Here is an 11,273-nt window from a genome sequence, read left to right on the forward strand (position 1 = left end):
GGCCACGTGATCCTGCTGGGTCCGGCCCCGCTGTTGTTGAGGCACAGCAGCGGCTGTTATCGTGGGGATCGCAAGTGGATTTAGCGGAGGGATCCGAGACGGGCTCGTCCTTATCTCGGTCCTCACCCTGCTAGATCCACGGCCCCCTCTCAGGGATCGGAAGTTCGCCCCGCAGTTTCTTCCCCATGGAGAGAGGGCCAGATGCTTCATCTATCTTACTCCGAGGAGGTTGATGTGATGAGCGTCGACATGGAGGAGACTGCGGACTCGTCACCGCAGTCCTTAGTGTATGAGGAGCTCATGGAGGTCGTGACTCGTGCTGTAGCCAAACTGAACATTGAATGCCCAGCCGAGAAACAGAACGCTCATCCCAAGAGCAAGCTGGATGAGCACTTCCCCAAAGCTAGATCACAGCCTTCACGACGGGGCCTTCCAATTTCCCCCGATCTCCATACTGAAGTCACGAGATTGTGGGATAAACCATATTCGTCCCGACTCTTCAGCCCTACAGTATCCAATTACTCAAACATCACGGAGCTGAATGATATGGGGCAAAGCCGGCGGTAGAGCAGACGCTTACCAGCTATCTCTCCCCATCCTCAGCATCGTCCCTGAAGGTCACGAAGCTTCTCACCAGGCCAGTAAATCTGACAACCAGCCTGGTTGGGAAAGCTTATATGGCAGCAGGTCAAGCCAGTGCGTGTCTGCACACTATGGCGGTGTTGCAGGCATACCAGGCCGACCTGCTAAAAGACCTGGACGATAGGGAAGAAGAGGAATCCGACGTAGTCGCCGAAGTGCGTCGGGCCAATGACCTGTCGCTTTGAACCACCAAGGCAATGGCCAGAGCCATCGGCCGTTCCATGGCAGCACTGGTGGCTACGGAGCGACATATGTGGTTGAATCTGTCAGAACGTCGCGACCCATACCACCCCTCATACCATCAGAAAGATCAGGGGGTGGGACGGTGCTCTCGGTCAGGGTCCTCTAAACAGAAAGCAGATCTGCGGACCGTTATTATGTCCAAGAGAACCTCGGCCAAGCAGTCCTGACAATTCCATCGTCAGGACCTTGAGGGCAGCCCACCCTGGGGAGGAGAGATACACACCTCAGTATATGGTGCCTGATCCTCCTCAGTGCCCTCAGGGAGCTTCACTGATACCACTGCCACTCCTGGTGCTTCAGGGCTCAGTGGGCTCCCGCAAGCAAATTTCCCAGTTGCCGCCCGGCCAACCGCTTCAGGGCACCGAATTGGCTCCTCTAGTGACACCAGAGGCCAGTCTCGAGAGACTTTCTGACAGTGTGGAAACTTCTGCCAAATGTCTCACAATGGGTCCTGCACACTGTAGAGAGAGGTTACAGAATTCAGTTTGATATTAGCTCTGTCAGAGCAGATGGCGGTTCGGCATCGAGATGTCGACCTCGCCCCTATGAAAGAGCTGGGGTTATGGCTGAACGCCAAGAAAAGTGTGCTTTCTCTACTACAGAGAACCACTTATCTGGGCGTGGTGTGGGATTCGACAACGATGCAGGCACAGTTGTCTCCTGCTCATATCGAAGCAATTCTCACAGCCGTGAGGGGAGTGAGAGAAGGCCAGTCACTGTCAAACAGTATCAGAGACTGCTAGGTCTGGCTGAGGCCAGTACAGCTCACCAAGGTGCCCTCATGGGACCTAGCAGTGGTTCTGGAGGCTCTGTGCAAAGCTCCCGTCGAACCAATTGAAGATATCTCTGACAAGCTCCTCAAGCTTAGGACAATATTCTTAGTCGCTATATCCTCGCTGAAGAGGATAGGGGACCTTCAGGCACTCTCTGTATCATGCCTGGATTTTGCCCCGGGCATGGCTAGGGCATTTCTTTACCCAATACACGGGTATGTCCCTAAAGTGCCCACATCCTCACCGGGTCCTATTGTACTGCAAGCCTTTTGTCCTCCTCCCTTCCAGGAAGCAGGCCAGGAAAGACTCAATCTGCTCTGTGCTTACATTCACAGAGCTGCCCATTGGCATAAGGCAGATCAGTTATTTGTTTGCTTTGGTCCACATAAGAAAGTTGTTCCAGTGACCAAGCAAACCCTGAGTCGGTGGGTGGTAGAGACCATCACACTGGCCTATGAGTCCTCTGGCCTCCAGTCACCTACAGGGGTCATAGCACACTCGACTAAGGGTATGGCGGCCTCCAAGGCCTTATCAGTGGGTGTGGCCCTTCAAGATGTTTGTGCTGCGGCAGGCTGGTCCTCTCCGCACACATTCATCTACAGCCATTTCTGTTCATTCATTTCTACAGCCTGGACCTGACATCTATCCCAGGGTCCCAAGATCTCTCGTCTTTATGTGCTCGCCAGATACCCACCAGACAGGGACTTGCTCATATGGCACAGTGGGTATTCTCGTTCCCAAAGCGTTCAACGCAGCTCGAGTTCCTGAAGGGGAACGTCTTGAGGTTACGCATGTAACCATGGTTCCCCGAAGGGAACGAGATGCTGCGTCTCCCTGCGTCCCTGCAGGCGCTCACTTCCGCAGAAGCTAACATGTGCGCTTGCTAGAAGCGCCTTTATGCTTCCTGGTTGCTCACGTCACCCCGCTCGTGATGTCTCGCTTCTCTATTGGACTAATTTCACACAAGCTTCAGAACGTGGTCTCGCCGGGGGCGTTCCCAAAGCGTTCAACACAGCGCTTCGTTCTCTTCGGGGAACCATGGTTACATACGTAACCTCGAGACGTTTGTTTTCAGCACAATGTGGTGATTTATTGGCTGCAGCACTTAGAAACAGACAAACTATACAGTGGGTACGGAAAGTATTCAGACCCCCTTAAATTTTTCACTCTTTGTTATATTGCAGCCATTTGCTAAAATCATTTAAGTTAATTTTTTTTCCTCATTAATGTACACACAGCATTAGATCAAGAGGGTGCTTCTACTAAATACTGAGCAGAGGGTCTGAATACTTAGGACCATGTTATATTTCAGTTTTTCTTTTTTAATAAATCTGCAAAGATGTCAACAATTCTGTGTTTTTCTGTCAATATGGGGTGCTGTGTGTACATTAATGAGGAAAAAAAATTAACTTAAATGATTTTAGCAAATGGCTGCAATATAACAAAGAGTGAAAAATTTAAGGGGGTCTGAATACTTTCCGTACCCACTGTATATTAAAAAGAAGTCTTTTAAAAAAAAACACAGCTGGATCACAATTGAGTAGATTATTGCTCAGCAGGAGGAACTTGCACTCATTGTCACTAGCTGCATTGAGAAGTGAAAATAAAAACAGCATTTGAGCAGTTCTGTTGTGTACAATAAACAATTTTGGTACTGTGCTACTAAACGTCCAATGTAAAATCTGGGTTCTGAAGTGAATCCAGTTGAGAACTACTGAAGAAATGCATGTATGAGATGCTGTTGTAGTGCATGTAGCTACAACGGCCAATTATCAGAGGAAGAAAACAGCTGAAGGTAGAACAAAATATAAAGGCATTCACATTTCAATAACATGCTAGTAGATACTAGCATTAGCAAATATCCTGCTGAAAAAATAAGCACAACTGTCACCAACATATGTTGTCTTTTGAGTGTTGGAGTTCCCCCCAGACTTTTTGAACAAGCTTAAAGGGATAGCTCATCCAAAAAAGAAGACTCTGTTATCATTTCCCTGTTATGTCTTTCTTCCATGGAAAACACAAGAAAACATATTGAAGAATGCCACAGCTCTCAAATCTCACAAGTGCATATGATAGTCATGCATTAAAACATGTTACATCAAGGATTGATGTCAATAATGTTGAACGCATAACTGCATTATTTGACAGAATTTTGATCATTCATCTGAATGAGATTTTTTAAGTTAAACTTAACTTTTTCACGGGAGAAAGCAATATTATGGATTTTAGCCGGAAGCAAAAGTTTGAAGTTAGAATGTCTTGATGGATTTTTTTCTTACAAACACATTTTTTCTTGCTTCAAAAGATGTTAATTGATGGACTGGAGTTACTTATGGATTATTGTGATGTTTTTATCAGCTGTTTGGACTCTCATTCTGATGGCACCCATTCACTGCAGAGGATACATTGGTGAGTAAGTGTAAACCAGTACAAGCATTGTTCATTCTCAGTTCATGATAAGGCAATAACCAATGTAAATTAATTTAACAATGATTAGTCTTAAAAAAAAAAAAAAGATGTGTTTAAAGAACGTCTTCCAAGCAGGCTACACAAATGTTATGGATTTTCCCTAAGGGTCTCTCAGTAAGTCAGGTTAACAAGCTACATAATTTCAAATAAATTAACCAGCCAAGAACCACTTTACAAATGTAAAACGTCTGACTTGTCAAGTTAAGACATAACATTAGAAAATAAATGTTTTCCAGAGGCTAATTTCATGGAGTCATGTTTTTGATCTGGCTGTGTTTGATGTGTTGAATATGCATGTGGTATGTGTGCGCATGTGTGTAACTTACACTGATATTTAGGATGATCATGCCCACCGGGCTGTTTTCTGGCAGTGTGATGTGATATGCAGGCTGGGAGAAGGCTGGACTGTTGTCATCCACGTCCAGCACTTTGATGGAGAGTGTGACGGTGGTCCGGCGAGGGTCTTTGGCCCCATCCGAAGCCTGCACAACCAAATCATACTGAGCCCTTTCCTCACGGTCCAGAGGCACAGCTGTGAAGATACTGCCATCAGTGCTGATCCTGAAGAGATCTCTGTGACTGACCAGTCGGTAACGGACTTGCCCATTAACACCCAGGTCCAGATCAGTGGCCTGGATGAGAACACACACATACATTTACATAGATATCTAAAAGAAAACATACACTACATAGACAAAAGAATATGGATATTTGACAATTACACTCATATGTTCTTGCTGGACATTTTAAACCTGACTTGAATTTTCCAAAATGTTCCCAGTTGTTTCTTTTAGTAAAAATTATAAAGAGATTTTTTGGCAGATTTCATTTGCATGTCATTCCATTTGCATAATATTTTAAATTATTAGATTTAAACATATATACGTCTTTATATCAGTGAACAAATGTCTTCAATAAGACCCTTATGGACAAATTTGAGGGTTAGTAAGTTTTGAAAAAAGTCTCTCATGTTCACCAAGTTGCATTTATGTGATACAAAACAGTGAAAACAGTAATACTGTGAAATATTATTACAGTTTAAAATAACTGTTTTCTATTAAGATAAATATTGAACTGTGATTTATTTCTGTAAATTAATTTTCAGTATCATTACTCCAGTCTTCAGTATCACATGATCCTAAGTCGTGCTGCTTAATATTTTTGTGGGAACTATGAAACATTTCTTTGATAAAAAAGAAAGTTCAAAAGAACAGCAATTATTTGAAATTTAACTTAACCTTGCTGTATAAAAGTTTTAATTTCTTCTTTAAAAAATGACCCCAATATTTTTAACCTATTTTGAACAGTAGTGTATGCATTATACCAAAATCTTGGTATAATATATATATATATATATATGACATTTTGGTAACATTTCAGGTTCAGTTTGGTAAAATAGCTTTATATTATGAACTACCAATGAACAATGCTTTTACAGCTTTAATTAATTAATTATTAAGTTAATGTTCATTTCAACATACATATTATTCATGTTAGATATAATATAATTAATCAATATTATGACCAGATATTATTTGATTGAGTAATGTTACAAAGTTACATTAGTTCAAAAAATGCAATAGCAATGAACAATAAAAGCTTAATAACAGATTGACAGATTAATAGTTGCTATGTAGTATTGTTGTATTGTTTTGCATGTTGAAACCCACTGAAACATAATTTTCTGAAGGGGATAATAAAGGTACTACTACTACTACTACTACTACTACTAAAAGCTGCACACATGTTCATTGTTAGTACATGATACCTTCAATAACTAATGTAAACTTTTTAATCCACATGAACTGAATCTTACTGTAAAGTGTTATCAAAATCCCCATGGCATTCCCATTACAATTTTAAAATTCCATCATATTTTCAGGTCTTCCGTGATAGCCCATATGGCTGTGAAATTATTAGTTTATAATTTCAACACGTCACCACACACACCCCTAGAGACACCTGCTTCATCAGCAGGGTGATGAGACAATCAACAAATAAACCAGCAAGATTTGTGACTCCCTGCAGTGGTGCAGACAGGTGCATGGTGTTGTTCTTTGACATTCTCATGGCAATTATGCCCACTCAGCTCACAGACACCAATAAAAAGTCATACTAAATCATAACAGTACAGGAATAGTTCACCCAGTAATGAAAATTGCCATTGTTTATTTACCCTCATGTCATTCCAAACCATAGGACAAGCTTTTAGGCTTCAAAAAGGATGCAAAGGCACTATTAAAAAAAATCATAAAATTAGTCCATATGACTAATTTTTGTTCCTCTTCAGGAACTCGAGCTGCGTCGGAGGATGCTTCGGGAACGCCCTTCAGCGTTCCTTGAACCTCGTGTGTAATCAGACCAATAGATGGGCGAGATGTCACGGGCGGGTGACGTAATGACCAGGAAGCTATAAAAGCATGTGCGGTGAGACCAGCGTCAGCTTTCTGTCATTCAGCAAGCGCTCTGTGTGTGTATCAGTTTGATAGCGTTGTGAGTCTTATTTGGTGTTGTCTGTCCCAGAAAAAAAGAGAATCTGAAAAATAAAAGATACAATGTCTAAAGCACATGAGAAAAAGAAACACCAGTTAAGCAAGGGCGAGGGTGGGCAGCATTTCAGACTGTGTGTTCCTCCCTGCCCGTGTTTCATTACGGGTGGGACGGGCAAGTCCCTATCTTCTTCCTTACCCGCCAGATCCAGCGCTCGCTGTCCGGGATCGGAAGCCCGCTCTGCGGCTACTTCCCCCCGGGGAGCGGGCTTGGCGCTCCGCCTTGTCTTCCTCCGAGGAGGTTGATGTGGTGGGCGTCGATGAGGATTCGCCCCCTCAATCGCCCCAGTATGAGGAGCTTTTGGAGGTGGTAACTCGTGCCGTGGCCAAATTAAATATCGAGTGGCCCGCCGAGAAAAAGGCTGGGGAAGAGGAAATTAGACGAGCATTATATCGAGTGGCCCGCCGAGAAAATGGCTGAGCCGCAGAAAAGTAAATTAGACGAGCGTTTTCTGCGCGTTAAGTCACCACCTCCGCGCCGGAGCCTGCCTTTTTCTCCCGACCTCCACACCGAGGTGTTGAAGTCGTGGGGAAGACAGTTCTCGGCCCGCCTCTTTATTCCCGCCTCCAATTATTATGGCAATGTGGCGGGGATGAATGAGCGCGGTTACAAGACGATGCCCCGGGTAGAACAGACGCTTGCGAGCTATCTGTCTCCCGGCGCGGCATCGTCTTTAAAGGCTCCGGCATTGCCCTCCAAGCCGCTGCGCACAACCTCAGCGCTGGTGGGCAAAGGGTACTCGGCAGCGGGTCAGGCTGGTGCGTGTCTGCACACCATGGCGGTGTTACAGGCGTACCAAGCCGACCTGCTGAAAGAGCTAGACGAGGGTGAGCAGGTAAAATCCGAGGATATTACCGAGCTCAGGAGAACCGCTGATTTGTCTCTCCACGCCACTAAAGAGACCGCCCATGCCATTGGGAGGTCTATGGCAGCTATGGTGGCAACGGAGAGGCATTTATGGCTGACCTTGTCAGATATGAAAGAGAGAGACAAGGTCTGCCTAATGGACACCCCGCTTGCGCCTTCTGGCTTGTTTGGCGACGCCGTCAATTCGGTCATCGACAGGTACCAGGAACACATGAGGTTCAGAGCCGGTCACGCTGAAGGGCGTTCCCGAAGCGTCCTCCGACGCAGCGTCTCGTTCCCTCGAGGAACCATGGTTACATACGTAACCTGAGACGTTATTTTGGATAGTTATTTTTGTTAGTTCTCATTCACTTTCATTGTATGGAAAAGAGCAGCTAGGGTTTTCCTCAAATTCTCTTCTTTTCTGATTCATGGAAGAAAGAAAGTCTAACGGAATGACCTGGGAATGACAAATGGACCATGAATAAAGCGTCTCTTCCCCTCTGTGGCCTCTCAAGTTTCTCCATTTAGACAGGCCTTAAATATCAGATTTAATGGCATCAAGCAAACTCCCAACTGTGTTATCCGCTTCTTATCCGTTCAGCACTTGTGCATGAAAGTGCCTCATTGACACTCAGACAAAGTGCTTTTGTTTCTGATAAGCCCTGAAACAAAGCATTCCAAGACTGGCTGCTATAAATTGTACAGACATAGATAGAGCAAACGCTGTCTTTCGCCAAAGGGTCAGGACTAGACTCTTTTACTACTGCCAAAACAGGAAACCCAATGACAGACTCGACCCTTTGACAGGTCTTTGAAGAGCCACATTTTCCAAGTTTAAAGGAACAGAATCCGAAAAATCAAGCTCGACAATATGTACCGGTGCATCTCAATAAATTAGAATGTCGTGGAAAAGTTCATTTATTTCAGTAATTCAACTCAAATTGTGAAACTCGTGTGTTAAATAAATTAAATGCACACAGACTGAAGTAGTTTAAGTCTTTGGTTCTTTTAATTGTGATGATTTTGGCTCACATTTAACAAAAACCCACCAATTAACTATCTCAACAAATTAGAATACTTATTAAGACCAATAAAAAAAACATTTTTAGCCTTCTGGAAAGGTTTTTTTTATTGGTCTTATGAAGTATTCTAATTTTTTTGAGATGAATTGAATTGGTGGGTTTTTGTTAAATGCGAGCCAAAATCATCATAATTAAAAGAACCAAAGACTTAAACTACTTCAGTCTGTGTGCATTGAATTTATTTAATACACGAGTTTCACAATTTGAGTTGAATTACTGAAATAAATGAATTTTCCACGACATTCTAATTTATTGAGATGCACCTGTATTAGTGAAGGGATAAAAGCTTGCTTCAAATGTTCCTTTCATTCCTGTGAGTTACAGTGATGTCTTCTATAATTTGAGGTGTTTCATATATAATTAAGAGATACATGCTTAAAGAAAATGTCAGTGACAGAGGGTTAAGAGAAAGTTTTAGCATGCAGTAATTGAAGCGGTGGTGACAGCGTGCTTTCTAAAGCCCACCAAGCTTGTCAAAAGTAACAGTGGAAGTGAAAAGTTCGGGATGTGGCCTGTTCTTCAATTAGAAAAAAGGAAACCAGTCCAAAATAATACTAAATAAGACACTTATGGCAATTGAAAAGCCTTTAACAGCTCACAGCATAACATCTACAGTGGTTGCCACTTTCATCAACAATGAACAATGTGATTGCTAAGAACAAAATTGTTTTTGTTTTCCATATCAAAATACGTTCTCCAATCCCAGATTGGGATCACAAAGACACAGATACAACTATAAGTAAACCATGTATTGGTTGGTTTCACATATAGCATTCCATTAACCAATGCCCAGAAGATGATGTATAATGATGTATAATGAAAATTATGTACAATGTGCAAAGTGTATGTTTTGCAGGTGTGTGCAAATGCTTTCATAAACAGGTTTTTTCATCAATATAAGAACTTTGAGTCACTGATGCATTTTCTTTGCATAAAAGTAAATGTTTATCATTAACTGTGTACATCTCCATTACATTTGCATTAAATTATACATCTGAATCTCTGCGAAAACAGTATTCTCGATTTTTACAAGCTAACATTAAACATCAATTGTCATTCTGTTGCACTTTTTGAAGTAGGAAGTTGAAATTGATAACTTGATTGCCCAGCATCATTTTGGGCAATGCGGTTAAAAAAACAGCTGGTGTTAAAACTGCTTTAATAAATAAGTGAGTGAATAACAGATTACAACGTTCCAGAATGAATGCATGAATCAATGTACAGTATGCATGAATGAATGAATGCATAAATGAATAAATGAAATAAAAATATTAAATATTTTTTAATTATTTAAAATTATTAATACATTTTCCTTTATTTCATATTTTTATTAACAAAATAAGATATATATTTTTATTTATACATGGAAATTATAACTAAATTACCCAACAGCAATGTGGGCAATGCAGTTCAAAAACAGCTGGGGTTATTGATGAATAAATGTATAAAAAAGGAGTTTAATAATAATAATAATAATAATAATTATTATTATTATTATTATTATTACTAATTATATATATCTTTATTTATTATTATTATTATTATTACTAATTATATATCCTTATTTATTATTGTTAAAAGTTAAAATGTTTATAAAAAAAACAAAAAAAACAGTTCATCAGCAGACATCATTGATGCCCAGCTGAACTTCACGGAAACCCAGTACCTTTATTTATGGGCTGTTAGCTATGTTGTCTTTAAGGTCAAGAAATATGTTTCTTTCATTTGCTGCACTAAATGAATATCATTATTTTGGTTATTTGGAAACACGTAGGTTAACTGCACTCTGAAAATAAGGCAGAAAAAAAGAAAAAAAAAACGGTAGGAAAACAAACAAAATAAAGATAGCATTACGGAGATAGCAGAACTTCCTGTGTGCGTTCGTTATCACATGCTAAGGTAAGCAAAAGCTGGTAATGAAAGCATTCATCTTCTCAGTAATCAATCGAAAGTTAATTAAACTTGAATATAGGGCACAGCAGAAATGCCATGCGATTCTAGCTCGTGTTTGGCCGTGTGTTGTGATGTTTGTCTTGTAAAAACACAGTGGGCCTAATTTATCAATCTAACGTAGAAACGAGCGCAGATCCGTGCGCACAAATCAACTTACGACAGAGTTCACGTGTGATTCATGAAACATTCGTATGCCGCTAATCTCATCGTACGAATGATCTTATGTTGTTAAATGTGGCGGCAGAAAATAATCGTAATTTGAATATCACGCCCCTAAAAACACCCCGGTTTAGAAGCCTTGCCCCTATAGAGTTTACGACACAGAGAAACAAAACCCGGCCAAAAAGAGGAAGTAATCTCATGAAAGAGAAATTGATCTTATTTCAAAAACACCCGTTAACATTGTAATTGCAAACAATTAGGCTACATTAGTTTATGTAATTTATATGTATATTAAAATACTCGTAAATATAAACAGCCTATGTAAAAAAGGCCACACACAGGTTATATTCATGTGTCTTAGTTTCCCTTGCAATACACTACTGTCGACTCAGACGCAGCATCCATCCCGCGAGCCAATCAGCGCTCCGGGCAGGATGCGCAGGTCAGCGGTCCCGCCCACTGAACTGAGTTAGAACGATCGGGAAAGCGGACGGATGCTAGCAGTACTGTAGCGATTTATCTTTGCTAAAGTTGTGTGCGTGCCTATAAA

At 41.6% G+C, this 11,273-nt stretch overlaps 1 protein-coding gene across 1 annotated transcript in view; it reads right to left on the minus strand.

Moving 5' to 3' along the window:
- LOC107758798 (protocadherin-15-like) overlaps positions 1–11,273 on the minus strand; it is a 126,525-nt gene that overhangs the window by 81,632 nt on the left and 33,620 nt on the right. Inside the window, exon 7 of the mRNA XM_016576617.1 lies at positions 4,454–4,759. Within this exon, the coding sequence (XP_016432103.1) occupies positions 4,454–4,759 (306 nt within the window). The remainder of the gene's footprint in view (positions 1–4,453; positions 4,760–11,273) is intronic.

The sequence above is a fragment of the Sinocyclocheilus rhinocerous genome, unplaced genomic scaffold (assembly GCF_001515625.1).
Source record: "Sinocyclocheilus rhinocerous isolate Xijiao unplaced genomic scaffold, SAMN03320098_v1.1 scaffold4098, whole genome shotgun sequence".
Lineage (NCBI taxonomy): Eukaryota > Metazoa > Chordata > Actinopteri > Cypriniformes > Cyprinidae > Sinocyclocheilus > Sinocyclocheilus rhinocerous.